At 37.0% G+C, this 19,333-nt stretch overlaps 1 protein-coding gene across 1 annotated transcript in view; it reads left to right on the top strand.

Moving 5' to 3' along the window:
* Positions 1-18,842, top strand: part of Magi (membrane associated guanylate kinase, WW and PDZ domain containing protein magi) — a 42,007-nt gene extending 23,165 nt beyond the window's left edge. Inside the window, exons 3-21 of the mRNA XM_068768595.1 lie at positions 340-449; positions 1,231-1,330; positions 2,509-2,640; positions 3,547-3,676; positions 4,641-4,840; positions 5,446-5,576; positions 6,770-6,871; positions 7,414-7,525; positions 8,523-8,636; positions 8,980-9,411; positions 9,608-9,721; positions 9,814-9,949; positions 10,657-10,783; positions 12,048-12,183; positions 13,097-13,221; positions 14,039-14,139; positions 16,461-16,544; positions 17,281-17,384; positions 18,462-18,842. Of these exons, the coding sequence (XP_068624696.1) occupies positions 340-449; positions 1,231-1,330; positions 2,509-2,640; positions 3,547-3,676; positions 4,641-4,840; positions 5,446-5,576; positions 6,770-6,871; positions 7,414-7,525; positions 8,523-8,636; positions 8,980-9,411; positions 9,608-9,721; positions 9,814-9,949; positions 10,657-10,783; positions 12,048-12,183; positions 13,097-13,221; positions 14,039-14,139; positions 16,461-16,544; positions 17,281-17,384; positions 18,462-18,643 (2,672 nt within the window). The 3' untranslated portion in view covers positions 18,644-18,842. The remainder of the gene's footprint in view (positions 1-339; positions 450-1,230; positions 1,331-2,508; positions 2,641-3,546; positions 3,677-4,640; positions 4,841-5,445; positions 5,577-6,769; positions 6,872-7,413; positions 7,526-8,522; positions 8,637-8,979; positions 9,412-9,607; positions 9,722-9,813; positions 9,950-10,656; positions 10,784-12,047; positions 12,184-13,096; positions 13,222-14,038; positions 14,140-16,460; positions 16,545-17,280; positions 17,385-18,461) is intronic.
* Positions 18,843-19,333: the final 491 nt, after the last annotated feature.

Raw genomic sequence — 19,333 nt, 5'->3', positions numbered from 1 at the left:
CGTACTATATTAACCCCTTTAAATCTTTTATATATATCATCGATCATTCTTTATAAAAATGAATCTTTATCCCGTTAGTAATATCGTAATTTGAGAACGGCTTTTTAGATTTCGTTATGTTTTTTTTATTAGTTTCCCGATACTGTACTTTCTAAAGCGCTAATTGTCCACGCTGCTGCGCCATATATAGAACACGGATGATTGTATGGTGTCTGAGAATTTATTGCTGTTAGCCTTACGGCTTTTACAGCTTCATCGGAAACGAGTTCACGGAACGGAGGGGTCCTTGAACTATACTCACGGTTCAAAGTTAATTTTACTTATATAACGCACTTCCAGCGGAGAAGATTGCAGTGGAGAATGGTGGGGGTGGACCGCCCAACGGCCCGCTGCCCGGCGACGAACTGCGTGGAGAGAGATTCACTCTCACGCTCACCAAAGGAACGCAGGTATGGGAATTAATTGATCGTAGATAACTGATTTATTGTGTAGACTAATTACTCTACGCGCTCTCTCTAGGCATGCCGTTTCACAAAGCAAGTTGTTCGATGTTTGAATTGCTTAATGGTATGTAACTACGTTTGTCTCTTGCACCATGGTCTCTTGTACAAGTCTAAATCAAAGGTTCCTACACTTTTTTTCCCATCGACCACTAAAAAATTACGTGGTACATTCTACGATGTTTCCAAAACTCAATAAATAAAGTGGAAGATTAGGACGAACTATGAAAATGAGCGAAGCGTCTGAGTGTTGACCACGAATTAATAGTTTTTAAAAACACACACCACAAGTATTACTTCACCGACATTGCAAGTCTTTACACGTACTGATTATAAAATATGGTTTTACAAAGTCAAGCCAACATTTTAGTTCTTTGCTATCGGAAGTAGATAAATTTCAAAGAAATGATTCAAACCCATATCTGTTGCTTCAAAGAACCAATTTTAATAGGTAATTGGCTTCATAAAAACTATCTTTCTTATTTATATTATCAGACAGATTCCGTGTAGGTTCTTGAAAGAATTTCAAACATAATAAAAGGTTGTCAAATATCTCCCTTCCGCCTTTTTGTCTTTTGAATTTCGCGGCTATGTACAAAGCGCTACAGAGCTCGTATCTGGCAATATACTTTATACATAAGTTATATTTGACTATTGATGTTTATTTTTACATAAAAATAATGATTAAAAATATTCTGTTTTTTAAAGAATTTTCCTTTTTATTTTCTAGGGTCTCGGCTTCACTCTTATTGGAGCTGAAGGTATACCGGAGACGGAAGGCTACCTGCAGATACGAAGTATAGTGCCCCACAGTCCAGCCTGGATAAATGGTGAGTTGAATTTACGCACAACCATGATGAATTTTCCTTGATTTAGACTCTCAAGGTTTTTTTGAGCAGAGGAGCCAAATTAACAAATTTCTACTTTCTTTACTTTTGATAAAAATACTTACCGCCTTAAAAACATTTCGGTTGATTACGTGAGAAATTGTGCACTTTTAGAGCGACATACACCATGATGTTCAGTGTCGTATCGTGGTATATAAGATGGTGCTGATCTCTTTTTCCGGTGGGCATCAGTTGCACTAAGTTGTTAGTCGTCTTTCCAGCTTGTCGGCCAACCCTTGCCTTATCGATGCTCGTTGTGGAAGCAAATCTGAGCTTTACAAACACTTGCGTATTAAATAGGGACTAAACTGGAATATGACTCCTGGTTTGATGTCTATATGAAGAAAAGCTAAAGGAGAATTTTTAATGGAATCAGGCGTTATTTTGCGGAAGTCCATCCTAAGTAAGAAAAGGACCAATATTTAGCCACTTCCGCACATACAGTGGAAGTCGTGCAACAAAGTGCACCGCCCGCCAGCCCGATGATAAATGTATTTATCAAGACACGTTGAACATCCTTATAACTAAGACTGTTTTCTTTTAATTATTTGAGGTCCACCATATAAAGGCGTGTTACAATTATCTTTGGTATGCTTTCAAGTTAATTACTATAATATTCGCCAGTACGTAGTCTGAAATATGGAGACCCATACAAGAACCGAGGTCATCGACCTAGCTCGAAGAATTCTGAGAAAAAAAGAAAGAATTGTCTAAAGTGGTAGTAGGCGGGGCACATCCGTCGTGCAATCGACAGCCGTAAGGCCAGAAGATTCTGGAGTCGCGACCACTTGCTGATAGACGAGGCATGGGTGCCCTCTCTTAGGTGAACAACGACATAGTTAATTAAGGTCGGCCAAAGTAGCTGAATTTGGGCAGCGTAAGACCGGTCATCGTAGCGATCTTTGGAGAAAGCCTACGTCTTTGAATGGGCTTCCATCAAATGATATGGTGATGATGATGAGCATGGATTCTATTAGGGGAGCTAATTTGCAATAAATAAAAGAGGTAAAGCAGTAAAAGACGATTACAAAGTATAATAACCCCACGGTAATCTCACATATTGGTTAACCTGTCAGATTGTAATTATAACATTCTTAAAAGTTTTCGATTTAAATTTCCAGGTGCTCTCTTTCCCGGAGACGTGGTGGTGGGAGTGGGCAACCGCGGTGTTCGAGGTCTCACCCACGCGCAGGTCGCCCAGATCTTCCAGTCAATCACACCTGGCACTGATGTCGTTTTGCATCTAGTACGGGGTTAGTATTCCACATAATTAAGGTCAACGCAAGTACTATGACCTACTGCACTAATTAATTAGGAATAAATTCATAGTAACTGTGTGTTGTAGAGATTAGATTAGAGTAACGCGGCCGTCAGCCCCGATAACCATAGCCACAACTCTTCGGACCCGTCATCCATACGGTGTATCCATGGAATGTTGAGAAGTAATGTCTCTTAATTTCACCGTAATAGCCACTAACTTTACCAATAATTCGATTAAAGATATCAATTGGTGGTCATAACATTGCTTAGTTAGCTTTTGCAATCGTCCCGTTTTTGGGACACCAGTTTCTTACAGACAGAGGATACAGATTGTAATCCATCATCCAGCATATATAAGTATATATGGATTTCTGGTCGATATTTTTCTTCACATTTGTAAGTAATGATGATGTTTTTTATCTAATTTTAGTGTAATAAGGGAAATAATACTTTACAACATGCACAAAAAATAATAAAGAAATTCTTTATTATATAACATATGACAAAATAATGAAGCTTAACAATCTTTAATTTTTTAAAAGGTTTATTAAAACTTCAGTATTTCTATTTTTTTTTTTTTGTAATTTTTAATGACATGTTATGGTGGAAAGAATTCACATACTTTCATTTGTAGTTTTATTAACATCACACATAAGTATGTATGGCTATTTTATTTTGTGTCGGTGCTGATAGAGTACATACTATATGTTGAAGAGTGTACTGTCAAGACTACTTAAGACTTACTTAGAGTTACTTAAAGGTTACCCTACTCTTGATATTACAAGCTTACTGAAAATTGTACGGTTGTCCTGCAATAAGTTCCAGGTGTTAACCACCAGAGGACTGGTAGTCACTATCCCATCGGTATTATTGTATAAGTCGTTGTTCATTGCTCGTAGGCTATCCGCTCTCGTTCGACTCGGAGGATCCCAACACGCGTGTGCTCAGTACCCTGGCGGTGGACGCCACGACCCCAGCCACCCCAGACGCTGTCGCCATGCAGCAACTTACCAGAGCTCTCCGGACCAGGTAATTATTGTCATTCTTTCTTTGAATCAATAATATGTTGAAAAATTAAATGATAATTATTTTAATTTTATATCAACAGCATTTTTTCATGTGAAACTATCTTATTTTTTATAAATTTATTAAATGGCTAGTTTAACACCATTTTATTCTACCGCCATATTGAATTACTCTGAATAAGTTTGGGCCACTGTTCATATTATCCCTAACGTTATTTAAAGCAATATTTTAAAATCTATTAAATTTATATATGTTATGTTATATATACATTAAATTTACTCGTTTTAACAAAAAGAAAAAGAAACTGACATTACCAGGACGGAAAATAATTACTGATACTTTTTTAAACTGTAACCTTTTTAATGTAATCAAAACCAGATAGATAAGAATAGAATAATACGAGAGATTTTACTCTATTTGAAAAACAAACATTTAAAAAATATATATTTTTATTATAGACATACAAACTCTTTACATAAATAAATGTATACTTATAGTGTTGCCACGATTATTTAACCCTTATGTGAATGACGAGGTACCAGAATACTTCAAGCATTTTCAAATTTAAAAAAAATATATGGTTTACGCTCTGTAAGTAGCTGTTATTTCTTGAGAGCACAGAAATATTTATACATTATATATCTTTATAATGTTTTGATCTATTCAACTATTTACAATGCTTTATAGAAACCAAAATATGTTCTCTGTGTCTTGTGTTACGATAAAAAAGTATTTATAATTTCATATAAATTTCACTGAAAAAAAACCTATTTGGAATTAGTTGATTTTAATTTATAGTGTATTAATTTGTGATTAGTTTATGCGGGTAATTTGTAATGTAACTCTTAAATGCCAACGTCAGCCGTATTAAATGAAGTTAAAAAATTTATATATGTTATTGAAAAAAATTCATTTATAAATATAATACGACAGTTTTATATTACGCTAATTTTTACTTCTATTTCAGATTCAACCTAGATTCGCCTAATATAACTGAACCGGCGGGCCACGACGAGCCGGATAACTCCCCCGTTACGCCGCACAGTCCCGGACAAAGGAGGCTCATGTCCCGCTCCTTCGACCTGGATGAACTGGCCACGACCAATGACACCAGTACTGTACCGCCGCGATGCCCTTCTGCTGATCATCTTCTCACTCTTGCCACTGGTAATACCAACTTGATTTTATTTTTTATTTATTTATTTGGCAAACATGAGCCATAGATTAAAAATAAATCAAAACATCAAGTTAAAAGTAATTTATAACAGTAAAATTTTTTTCAAATAGCAATGTTTATTTAAATAGATTTTGAACTGATTTAACTCATCAGCAAGAAGAGTGGAGCTTATGGAAAAAGGTCCAAGTTGAAATGTTGATAATAACCCCTTATGATTTCAAGTTATACATTTAAAACTTGCCTTAATATCAAATGCACTTAGCATAAACTAGTTGTTTCTAGAGTTTTTTTCATAAACCGCTTTCAAAATTTAGTTCCGGTGGACCCCCTGCAGCTTTTCTACCATATTCCATAAACTCGATAAAAATGTGAAGATTTACAAGGAACTATCGTCAAGATCCTTAAAATACTACCTGTTTAGAGATAGGTGGAGTCAAATCGATATTTTAATTTTTCATTGCTTATGAATTGTGAACCCTATTTTTTTGTAACGTCATTAGAGACCGCCGATGAATTTCCCGTGGACTCTAGGGAGGCCATTCTAGTAAACTAATGACCTAAATCTATGAAGTATAGTAATTATTATTCGTTCCAGAGCACCAACATCGCAGCAACAACGGTGGGAGTAGCGAGCCAGGACGCGAGCTGGTTTTAACACTGAGGCGTGGCGCTGCGGGCTTCGGTTTCACTATCGCTGACAGCGTGCACGGACAGAAAGTTAAAAAGGTGATTCACTTATATATATATATAATAAGACCTTTGTTTAGCAACATGTATGTGCGACAGTCTAAGAAAAAAATAATGCGTTTTACCCGCAGAACAGCCATATAACTAAATTAATGTTTTATAGAAAAGTAGAAACTAACTTAGAGTCAAGGAGATGACTTTGCTTGGAATTTATCTTCGTTATTGAATCTGGAATGAGAATATCCATAGACAAAATAAAAATGAACATAGCCCATGGATTTGCATGTTGAAGTGGCACTAGACAGGCCACATAGAGCGCGGAATAGATGGCTGCTTGGCTTTTAAAGTTCTGAAGTGAAGACCCTGGACTAACAAGCATAGACTGTTCACCCACAGGACGACTTTGCTAAGACGTTGGATCCAAGCCGATTCCACGCGGTCCTTTACATCCTAACATCTTACGGCCGAAATGGTGATGATGAAGTGAAACAAAAAATTAATTTGTTTGAAGACAAATTGTAGGCGACCAGATAATTTCGATAAACCATTGGTCGTAGGGAAAAGACGGTAAAAAACCAGATGGGTGTATTCCTACCAGCTGGTATGATTATTTCAAATCCGCTTTAGGGCTTATTGCCTCGAGAGACCTGGGAGAAGACAAAAAGGCATGAAAAGATCTCGACGCCTATTTAGCTTCAAGATTAAAATTTTACAAATACCTCAATTTAATTAAATTCAGCTGTTAGTTGTCTGCGTCGTTTAATAAAGAACTTATGTATAAAGTAAATATTATTATTATGCGTTATTAAGTAAATTGGATTGATGGTGTTGGCAAGATTTCATAATTATCATCATAATTTCAGCCACATGATGCCCAGTGCTGGACATAGGATTCCCCTGTATATCCAAAATTACCGATCTAGCGTCTGCCGACCGTTCTTTAACAAGGTAGTCAGTCTATCTTGTAGACACTTTTATTAAAGAAAATAAGTAGAATTCTCTTTAATACAATGTTATGATTGTGTCACATGTGTCAATTCCAAGCACTAACTGTCTTTGGATTAAAATTTTCAAAGAGATCAAGAATTATCATTTCGGCAGACATAAAAATACACAATATAACCCGTTTTCTAGACAACTGGTCCTGAATACTAACAAATAAACTATGGATTTGGCATATCTTGCCTGTTATATGGAACAAATGCTAATAATAACTTTAATGTTTTGTTAAGGTCCTGGATAGGAGCCGGTGTGCGGGGCTGCGGGAGGGCGACTTGCTGCTGCAGATCGGAGAGAACGACGTCCGGCACGCACCACATCAGCATGTCGTCCAAGTGAGACAAGCAATACCACCTTCTTATTTTAACGATACAGACATGAGACAATAGACATAAGCTTCCTTTATATATTTGCAATATTCAGTCCTTCCTGATAGATTTCCTTAAACCACACAGCGGCTTCTGGCGACCTTAACAAGGTCGTTTATCACAGTTTATCTCGTAGACTGACTATATATTACGAAGCAGAGCAGAGTCAAAAATAAAATAGATTAAAAAAGAACTTGACGATCAATAAAGGTTCAATGTTGAATAAATGAATTATGATACCATACACAGTTGCCCACAAAAGACTTACTAATTTCATGAAGCCTTCAGAAAGGTGTTTCAGGCTTTTATTTATTTTTAGTGGTAACTTTATTTACATCATTGTCGTTACTTTTGACATAAATATTATTTGTATATATTAAATCATCATTACTTATTTCATTAGGATTGGATTTCAAATAAATCTTAAATGCAAACATTATTTTAAGGCTAAAAATTTTACTTTACAAAGGTAAAGATAGAATATTTTAGTATAACATTGATTGTCGCAGGTGTTGAAAGACTGCCCAGCACTGCAGGAAACGACTCTGCGCGTGTGGCGACGAAACACCGCAGCGCGTGCGCCCCGTAGCCGCTCCGCTACGCGCCTGCAGCCCACACCGTGTGAGTACATTTACGTACACATACAGGACTAGACTTACAGTGCTGCCCAAGGGTCATTTGCTGATTCTGGGGTTTCGTGGAGGCAGAGTTTAAAAGGTGCTTCACCTTAAATTCCTTTTACTTGACACTACATACTACAATTTAATGAGATCGGAAGGTCGTCGGGCTCTTAAATCGACTAATCGGACGCTCCTCGAAGTGACTAGGATCAAGAGTCCTCAGAGGAGACCTCAGCTTAGACTCTCTCTCGTCGACAACACCAGTTCAGCATTTTGATTTAAGGGTGGATGAGAGGACCGGACCTGGGCTTGGTCGGTTGCTATTACCTGGTTGCCATACCTATGGCTGACAACATCAGCGCTAGTAGAAGTGGTAAAAGAAACTTCAGCGACATTATAGAATAATTGGAAGGTGTAGCTAAAGGTCATGTCTAGTATACCTCAGCGCCTTAATACGAAAACAACAAGGATGAAGCACTGAAACTTGGTCTTTCAAAGTCTCATTGGTATTATGTGTCTCAATGTGCCATGGAGAGGGAGATCTGTTGACGAATAAAGTAACCGACTGAGCCCTGGTGAATTGGCAAGTTGAAGAGACAGAAAGCAGGCCACATGGCACGCAAAGCAGACGGGTGTTGTGGCAAATGATCTTGATAGTCTGAAGATTGGACGAAGGCGTTTCCAACAGGTCTTTTTGGAAAACACGCCTTTGTCCAGCAGATTACGTGCCACAGTTGATATGATGATAATGATAGCATAAATAAAGTGTTAATTTTTTGATTGTGGTAAAATGATTCCTAAATTAAATTAGTATAAAATCAAATATAGGTGCAAATTAATATAAAACGTAATTTTTCAAGATGTAAAAGCTTAAGAGAGAATGAAACAAAAATCAATTTTGAAATTTTACTCGGTTAATTACTTTTACTACTTATATAAGTGTTTTTTAAAACACGATTATATGATTATATTACCCTAATAAGTAATATGTTATGCAGCAACAAACAACAGCCAACTGGGCAGAAGCAAAACGCCAACAGCAGAACAGCTGCGCTCGCCTGCGCCTCACGTCCAGGACAACCTAAGGGATAGACTCAATGGGATGAACTCGGGTGAGATTTCTTGATTTATGTTATGTTCCAGTAATCACTCATGTCATAAAAAGACTGCTTGAATTTTAATTATATAAATAGAAATAAGAATTTCATTCATGCAATTGACTGCTATTGGAGCCGAAAGGTTTTCGAGTGACGACCGCGAAACACGGCGTAAGTAGGCCTCCACTAGATAGAGCAAGGACATAGTCATGGTCGCAGGTGGCCGCTGGATGCGGTCAGCGCAAGACTGGTTACGATGGTGATCTTGGGGGAGACTTATGCCTGGCAGTGGCTGTCTATTGTCTTATAGGATGTCCATGCAAGGTGATGAAAAAATAATTGTTTCATTTATTTTCAGAAGCAACATACGCTGTTCCCGAGCACAAATCTCGTGAGAGTAGAGAAAGCCTGATGGACCGCAGACGTCGGAGTAGCACGCCTGGCGTCCGCCTCACCCTCCCTGTCGTTACACCCTGGACGGAGCCTCAGAACAACCAATGGCAGGAACAGGAGACGTGGATCGACAACTCCAATAACATAAGGAACTGGGCTGAGAACGCACAGAAGTGGGACGAGAATGGGCAGAAATGGGACGAGAATGGACAAAAGTGGGAGGAGAACGGGCAGAAGTGGGATGAAGGACCATCTAACGGCAACGGCTGGGAGGGTAATGGAGAGAGATGGGGGAATGGCAATTGGGGCGAAGTCCCGACGCCTACTGTGCATGTTGACATGAACGCTGCATATTGGAGGGGAAACGCAAGTGTTGCCGATAGCAGTGATAATGGAGGTAAGTTTATTTTGAATATAGTCCCAGGGGAAAGGGAAAGTCACAACTTTTTTCTCTACCTGTCTCTCTCACTCTTTCACCCCTCTAAAACTAAGAACAACCTTAACATTGGTAAATGGATATTCTAGCAATAATAATTAATGTTTAAATGCATGTATATTTTAAATAAACAGATTTTAATAATAGATTCTGTTAGGGTTTCTAGAGGATGGCATGTTGCATTCACCTACGACAGCAGCTATCGGAGGATTGTCAAGGCAGTCTCCTTCCACCAGCAGGATACGGCCTCATTCTCCTTCCAATTCAACAGGTAAAATGCTTACTCTATTATAACAAGGTTCAACTAGTGAGTGGGTGTTTTATTTAATTTTTTTTTTCATGATTTTTTTAATCTGTGTTCAGGCCGCCTTAGAAGCCATTCGCCTTCAAACAACAGCGCAACGGACCGACTTCTCACCAATTCGCCGTCAACGCGCCTGCAGAGTCAATCTCCTTCGAATAACTCCTCCAATAGCAGGATAAAAGGATCACCGCTTAGGTAAAATAATTCCGTGTTCATATTTCGTCTGAGTAACAAAGAAACAAATATTATTAAAACAAACTTCTCAGAGAGAGAGAGAGAGTAGGAGTGGGAACAGGTTATAAAGACCCAATCCCAGTTTGTAAACGTGATATATCTTTTTAATATATATATATTTTTTTGGTTAATTATTATCATTTTTGGAAAACGTTAAGCTATATTTTAATAATAATTTGAAAACATAACTGTAAGGTATAGTCTTTCTCACGATTGAAGTTAAGTAAACACAAAATCGATAGCAAATGAACTATACGATCAGCTTCACTATGAGATCGAATCAGAAATGACTTGATCCACAGTAGTGCCAAGGTCCACCAACGTAGCTCTCGACGATAGTCAGTGTCAGTGGACGATACATCGTTCTTGCAACTGATAGCCGTTGGAGCTGAAAGGTTCTCAAAAGGCAACTTCAGGTCTAAATGGGTCGTGGGTATGCCAGCCACTAGGTAGACCGACATAGTTTAAGATTGTGGGAAGTCCCTGAATGCGAGCAGCGCTATACTGGTCATAGTGACGATATTTGCAGGAAGCCTATATCTTACATCTTTGGGCTGATATGATGATGATCTATACATTCAGTCCCTTTAAGCTTTTATATCTTTAAGTAATTACTCTCTATATCGGATAAACTGTAAACTTTATAAATATGTGTAAATATTGCACAGATTACGCGACAGCTCGCCTTCGCGCCACATGCACTCGCACTCGCCGGTGTCTCGTCGGTCGCCATCTTGTTACGAAACCGATTCACTCGCACAGCCGAACACAGTCTACGTTGCCAACTACCCACAGGTAAAGAATTATTTTATTTGTAAAATTAATTTTAAGCCACGTGCCTCTAAATGACATGACAATATTTGACTTATTACCTCTATGAACATAAAATAGAGCGATATAGTCGCTGGATGCTGGTAGCGCAAGGGTGATCATCGTGGCATCTCTGGCGGAAGCCATTCCTTGCAGTAGAGATCTATCGACTGATACGACTAATATAAAATGACTATTGTTTACTGAATACATTCTCAATTACTCGAGAGTGCCCGATTCGCATAATTAAAATTTTGAGCAGTATTAAAATGTTAATATTTAACTATATTTTTAACAAAAATTACCCTAATGTTATTACAAATTTTATGCGGCAATGTTGAACTTCGGTTACATGGTACTACACCCTTAGAATTCAGCTAGTTAGTGGCAATAAATCACGACCGTATGCGCAACAGTTACATAGTATCATTAAGTTGTCTAAGGGCATCGAATATTTGAAAAAAATCATAAAATTTCATATATCAGACAAACTATTAAAAACTGCTGAACGTACATGAAATATATAGCTAAAGAGGTTTCTCATTCCCCTGTTTATCCCGGCTATCCCGACCGACTTTGTTGTGAAGTATTTTTTTAGAAAAAATCAATTTACATAACCAATTATTTATTAATTAAACATGATATAAATAAATTAATTTTGAGATCGGGAAATACTGATCTACCTGCGTCGGTCATATTTTCTATTGAAATGCCACCAGTCTATAACTACTAGCAGAAGTTATAGACTGGTCTTGAACGATAATGTAGATTTCTAGTGAGAGCTGTAAAAAGCGTATAGTACTCAGGGAACTATCAATGTGTGAAGTATATTCAATAATATTATGAGCAATAACTTTTCAATTGAAGCCTTTTACAAATGATTGAATGACTAATAAACAAAAGATAAATGAAATCAATAAATTCGTTCTTAACCCTTAGTAGCCTGATTTACGGAAGTGATTTTTTTTAATATTACTGTGTTTGCTTGAGGATCTAGATGAAGGGAATTTTTTTTTTATTTTCGTTGGAAAGAATATTATACAACAGTAAAATACGTACAGCCAACCTATAAAAATATTTAATAGTGATGTAAACATTCGGTTTAAAAGATTGGTATCAAAATTGAAACTCAAGGTTATTAAGGGTTAAGTTATCTTATTTAAGTATATTACTTATTTAAGTATAGTTGAGAGTTAATAAGGTTTTAATAGCTGTAAGTTATCGCATCATAAATAAATATGTTACATAGGTGGAGGCGGGCGGGAAGATAGACCCGGCAGCGGATGTGGTGGTGCCTTTGTCGAGGGGCAGTGCAGGCTTCGGGTTTCGCATCGTGGGAGGCACCGAGGACGGTAGCCGCGTCGCTGTAGGCTATGTAGTGCCGGGTAATTAGCAAAACAAATTAAACAAATTCAATTTCCTATGGGTTACAGGATTGAAGGATTTTTTATTTTTCTATAATTATTTGTGCTAGTCGAGTCTTCCACCTGTTTGAACAAAATGCCTAAGACATGAAGTGAACAGGCGAAAGAACCATGGCGAAATAATATATAATTACATAATTTATTAAACATTGAAATAATCTGGAAGCAAAGGTATAATTTCCAAGGTGTCTTTATTTTTTAAAATTATTTGCAGTGTAGTGACCATTGTTTGTTTTAATGTTGGTAGGTTGGAAAAGGACTATTATATCCTTAATAAATGTTTTCACATCTCTTTTAATTTTCAGTCTCTTGTTAGTACAATTTTTTTATTTTTGTGAGCTCATCCCAGCTTATCTCTGAAATGTATGGACCAATTTTGACTGGATTTATTCTGGCAGCTAGCTGATCTAATATGAAGTAACGTAGTCTACTTTTGTTTCAAATAAAATTTTATAATATGATAGTTAAAATAAAAAAGAAAAAAATGTGTGGTCAGGTGCACAGCTAGTTGACTATAAAATTAAACTTCTTAAATTATTTAAAAGATAATTGATTGTAATACCGTATACAGTTATACCAAAAAGAATATAATATTATGAACCTTGACTTCTTTTGCTTTTTTCTTCTGGTTTGGTGACCTTCATGAAAAAAAATTAAATCAAATAATTTTGTAGAAGCTCAATGTGGTTTATACTTAAATAATGATATGCAAGTTTTATTCGCATTGAGTAGATGGTAATAATTGCAAAAAACGCTCTCTCCTCTCTATATCTCTCCCTCTCTTTTTTTAGAAAGAGATGCCGATAATATCAAACACTCAATAGGCTCGTACTCCCATTTTCATAGCAATATATTATAACATTTATATTTGCAGGCGGTCCCGCAGACGGGTTGTTGAGGCCCGGCGACTTGCTGACGTCAGTGGACGGCATACCGCTGGCGGGGGCCACGCATGCGCGAGCTGTCGCCTATGTCTCACAGGCCGCGACTAGAGGCCGGGTACGTACTTTTTTTTAAATGAAATCCACACGAGTTTTATATGTCATCATGACAGCCAACACACATTAAAAAATAATTACACCTATAGCCCGATTTACACGGTAGATACGTTACTGAGAAAAACGTGTAAATCGAAAATTAAAAATTTTCAAGTCAAAACCGTGTAAATCGAAAAGCTTGCAGAAAAAGCATAATTTTGCTATTTAACAGTTGTGAATTTTTTTTCAATATTTTAAGGTGGACACAGAAATAAAAATAAAATGCATTGTCAAGTTAAAATATTTAATATATTACAGAAACTTTGTTTTTTTTTTTTTATTCAATTACATTACATTAAACAGAAGAACAAAAAATAAAACCAAAGGTGTTTTATTATCCTTTATCACTGTTAGAAATTTCTCTTATTACTTTTTTCCGGAATCGAAGGTTCGATTCACTTTCATCACTCGAACTTATTTGTGCCGATTCCATGTTGGAATCGGAAATATTTACATTATGAGAGATGGTAATAAAATAGATTATTAACAATTGCTTCGAATTTTTTGTAAGATCTTTGTAAACTTCTTCATATTGAACCAAGTCAGCAAATAAGCTCTGGATTCTCTATGAAATGTGTACACAGATCACGTGTTCAATCACAGTAGCATTTAGTAGAGCGCGGTAAAAACAAAAAATAATCTTATTTGTAAAACCGTGTAAAAGCGAAAACGTGTAAAACAAGTACCGTGTAAATCGGGGGATAGGTATACTAATTTATTTTAAGGTTCTCTAGTAGTTAGTTATTTTGAAAAAATAAAAGAAAATATCTATATTACAGGTGATGCTGGGCGTGAGACACAACCGTGCGGACATCCAGCCGATGGGACTACCAGCGATGGTCGCTCCCCATGGGCCGCACGCCCACCAGCCTCTGCTTACGTGAGTGTTCCATACTTAGAGTTTATATCAGAGATTCCCAACTTAGACCAGGTATACCGCCATGGGTCAACGGGCGAATCGAATTCTACCTTGAAATGACAAAACAATCGGAGTTCACAATTCTAAGCAGGAGTGCAAGAAAATTGTTCGAAAAAAGAACTAACTGTTGAATTGATTTCATCTATTAATATAAGCAGATATTTTATGAAGCTCAACAACTGTTGTAAAAATTGCATATTTCATATTCAGTACAATGTGTAGAGACTTGCAAAGTCAAGTAGCTGCATGAGGTCCACTGGAAACAATTTTGAAAGTAGTTTATGAGAAAAAAAACTCTGCGAACCTCTGGTCTATATTAACAGCATGTAGTAGAACATTCATTTTTCTACTACCTGGAGAGCAGACATGAGTCCTGTATCTCCTAAAGACTGGACCTCTTCTGGAAATCTCTCTATGGCATAGTAACATGTAACCATTTCATGTGACTATTTCTTAGATTTGTCTTAGTGTATGATGAAGACCGAAACTCGTTTGAAAATTGACCTGAAACTTGAAAGTTGCCTATCCCAAATGAATTAAGGCAGTAAAACTTAGCCTTAACTTTGCTTTACTTAACTTTTCGTTTTAAATATCTTGCTCTAAAATTAATTGAAGTTTATTTTTATTTGTAAAGTTTGTTAATTCTTCGGGATTACAAAGCGAGGCCGATCTTATACATCGCGTAAGCATTGTGTTTGTATCTCGAGTTATTTCGTACTTAGATGGATTCCGATTTTGCTAAATTAAAGCTTGCTTTGTTATTTGATTGTAGGCTTGGTAATAGATGACTAAGGCTGTTTTTCTGTTGATATTTACATACTTTTTTTTTAATGGCCCCCGCTATTGGGGACCTCTCGTACCCCTTACTTTTTGGGATCAAGGACTTTATAATAATTTTTTTTTAGTCTTTTCTTTATTTATCACTCTCTTTCACGCGTCACAATATCTTTCATTCTTTACTTTTGTCCTTCACAATATCTTTAGTTTTGCTCTTTTATACCTTCTTCTTCTTACTCTAAGGTGGCTAGGCACATTTTATTTATTTTTATTCTATAATTTTATCTTACTTTTAATTTATCTTTATTTACACATTTATTTTACTTTTAATTCTTTATTACACATTCTTTTTCTATTTTTTATTATTAGTTAACAATTTATTTTGATATTTACATACTTATATATATATATATATATATATATATACACAGCCTTTTAAATCTATGTGCAGGACGTAACCGCCATCCAGTATGCACTTGAAATATCAATGGGCAGGCCAAATAGAGCCCAGAATAGAAGGCCGCTGACACTTTAAGGTTCTGGATTGGAGACCACGATCCGTCGTCCGCTCGCTAAGCGGACAGACCACGTTGTCACGGTCATACGAAGACGCTGCAATACAGGAATTCTATGGGAGACCTAGGTCCTGCAGAGGACTTTCTATGACTAAAATAAATTTACTATGACCACATGTAGCACAAGCCAAGATCCCGACTTGTACTGTCATTCGAAACCAAGTTCCCGGCTTGTGCTGTCATTCGAAACGCGTTTAGTATTCCAATTCTAGGATATCCGAGAAAAATTCGAACCACAGCGTGGCTGTTAAATAATTCGTCGTCGTTTCAAATGTAGAACATCTCCAGCTGGATGGACATAGGTCTCGCCCATAGATTTCTAAACGGACCGCTTGAAAATATCCTGCATCCAACGCTTTATAACAAGCTTAACAAGGTAGTGGCATGAAAGAATAGATTGAAAGAACATGTGAAGAACGAAAGGAGAGAATGGAAATAATAAATAATTATGTGAAAAAATAAATTGCCCGTAAAGTCCCTATCCCACCAAAGATAGGGGTACGAGAGGCCCCCAATATCGGGGCAAAAAGAAAAAAAAAAGCTTAACAAGGTAGTCTGTCCATCTTGTAGGCGTCTGTCTACGCCGTGCTTGCTGGTTTGTAGTCTTCACTCCAGAACCCTAGAGCCACAGTTACTCTTTTGCACATATGGGGTCAGCCCGCTGTCATTTCAGCTTGAAAATACACAGGGCTATGTGGGTATTTACGTTAGTCTACGAATCTCCTTATTTCTTTTTATTCTACAGAAAAATCTTGAGTATTTTGCATGTTGACAAAAATTTTACACCTTTTAACGAACAATCTTCTGTGCTCATTGATATGTCGACCATTAGCAATACGTGAGTGCAATATGTAGCATAATTGTGTTTGTAGATCGCTAGACCATCTAATGCGATTACAGGTAATTTGTAACTATTATTAATGTTCACAGCGCCGACCCGTCGGTACATCACATGCCGCCTGCATCGTACAACATTCTGCATCCATCCCCTATGTACCCGTCAGGTTTACCAATGTAAGTAACTGCTCGTAACTGCTCGTAACTTTTCGACCATATACTTGAACTACAAGTACCAGCAATATTGGTACATTGAACAAAATGAAAGATATTGTGAAAGAAAAAAGGTAAGAATAAAAGAAATTGAGAAGTATGAAACAGAGTGAAGAATAAAGATAAAATTTTGAAAAACTTATTTGTAAACAAAGACCCTGATCCCAACAAATTAGGGGTACGAGAGGCCTCCAATAGCGGGGGCCATTGAAAAAATATATATTGGTACATATTTTTTTAAAATGATTCCCACTGGCTTCAAGAGCTAGTGTCCTTTGATTACTTTTGTTTTTTAATATATTCTGCTACATTATTATGGCATATATTTATGAACTGAAAAAATATTTTGGTCTTAAATTATTTTACTGCGTTTACATTTGACTATCATATATATAAATATATAGAGAGAGAGAGAAAAAGTGCAATGGAGTAGGCTATGATCGGACTTGTGTTGCGTTTCGCACGAATGAAATCCGCAGAAAAAGCAAGATCACCAAAGTGGGTAGTATAATTGCGTTTTTGCAATAGCTAGACGTTGAGGGTGAAAGTTTCACCAGTGGCGACTAAAAGTCGTTAGACGGTCACTGCAAGGCCTATACCTCCAACGATCGCTATGAATTTTCGCGACTTTGTATACATCTCATTATATCCACTACGTTACGAGAAGTTGAATGAATAATCACAATTTTAACACCAACAGCGGTTATTCGCCCATGCCATATGACGTCACGGTCACCAGGAACGAAGGCGAAGGCTTCGGTTTCGTGGTGATATCGTCTACCAACAAAGCAACGAGTACTATAGGTAAGTACTTTCATATTAATTCTGCACCGGTGATTATCTTTCTAATTTGACGTACTTATAGCTTGTTACCTATCATCATAATTTCAATCGTAACACGTAGCCGTCCACAACTGAACAGCCTCCTATAGATTTCCAATAAGGCCGGTCATTTTCCACATCATCGGTGGGATGTGCTACCCAGCGTTTGCCGATTCGCGGTCTTCACTCCGGAATGCTAAAATTCTAATTAGCTGTTGGCATCCTTCCAGGTTGTCTTGCTTATGTGTTCCAAAAAGTATTTAGTACTTTTTAGGACCCAGCGGCCGAATCATTTCATAGATTTGTCATACGTGTCTCAAAATCCGAGTAGTATTTTTGGTCTATAAATTTGATGCGTGTAGACGACTCGTTACGGTTGTCCTAAAACACTGTAAAGACGCTTCTGATCGGTTTTATTAAAAATCGATTAGGAAGGCATATGTTCAGCAGTGAACATCCTATCACCGAAATACTGATGATAATACGTCTAATTAAATAGAATTGTAATTATATTTTCATCTAATAATTTCTAAACATTATCGTTTGAGAATTATTATATAAACAAAATTGTAATCTAAAAGTTTATATGAAAACATTCGAAAAGTCATTTTTGTGCATACTTTGATTAATAACTGCTATTTAATTATTTCACATACAGTTTTCACATCGACCTTTGGAAAGGGACAATCGGAAATAAGCCTATTGTCTCTTTTCAAAGGTCGATGTGCAATATTTATCGCTGGGTACTGTACATACACTACATTTACAACGTTCTCCGATATGTACCAGAAAAGCAATCTCCCGCAATCAACTTACCTGAAGTGCCATATCTTTTTTATCGATAGCAATTTTGATAAATTTCTAAGTATTGTCATTTATTTTTCCGAAGTGCTTATACTATTTAAACTATATACTTTGTGATCTACAAGAATAATATTTAAGAATTGTTAATATTAATTATATTTTAAATTATTCCATTTGACTCTTAAATCTAGAAATGATTACGATCTGGAATGAAGGAGCTACTGAAGAGAAATATTAACAACTGGAATTTCACAGGTCAATTGATCCCGAACTCTCCGGCGGCACGTTGCGGGCGACTCCACGTAGGTGATACCATCATTGCCATCAACCAGCTGCCTGTACGAAACTTGCCACATCCGGAGGTGGTGGCGCTCATCAAGCGCTCTGGAGCAGCTGTCACTCTTACTGTGTTGCATGCGCCGCTACACGCCCTCTGACCCCATTAACCAACTGGCAACACACTGCAGCCCAAATCACACTTAAGTCTCTCGTACTTTTTGATATTCGAATATATTCTTCATCATTATATCAGCTGATAGACGTCCACTGCATGGCGGAGGCCTTCACCGCATCTAGTGACTTCCCTCGACCTTGACTATGTCTTTGGTCCATCTAGAAGGGGGTAACCAGCCCCCCCCCCCCGCTGCGTCTACCGGCTCGTGGCAGCTGTCAATATTACGAGCGATACTCCTCGCCCATTGCAACTTAAGAATATATAAAAAAAACATATTTGCAATAATTTTGCAACTGTCAACAACAACTGCTTCATGTATATAATCTGTCAGTACTCCGGCAGCTTGTCTATGGACACTAATTTATTCAACAGTGAAATATTGTTAACAATATATAAGATCGTATAGCTTTAATTAATTGTCTAATTAATATTTTTAGTGTTTTTATACGTGTAAGATTAAGAATATTCGATAGAATTCCTAGCTTATTGCATCTATAGGTGATGGTATCAGTTCAAAACCATATAACCGATATGGAAAAATTCAAATTAGGTTCGCGACTGTCCTCTGAATCATCAGAACAAAAGGACATAATCAAGCTTGCAAGCAAGTACATCATCATAAATTCTACCTAAAATTATATTGGTAGTTGGTAGTTTAGGAACATTGTTTTAG

This window comes from Battus philenor, unplaced genomic scaffold (assembly GCF_028537555.1).
Source record: "Battus philenor isolate CCGP_79_NKW_IND1 unplaced genomic scaffold, ilBatPhil1.0.hap1 SCAF_26, whole genome shotgun sequence".
NCBI classification, from domain to species: Eukaryota; Metazoa; Arthropoda; class Insecta; order Lepidoptera; family Papilionidae; genus Battus; species Battus philenor.
Note: the sequence above shows the minus strand (reverse complement) of the source record. Positions and strands in the feature narration are given on the sequence as shown.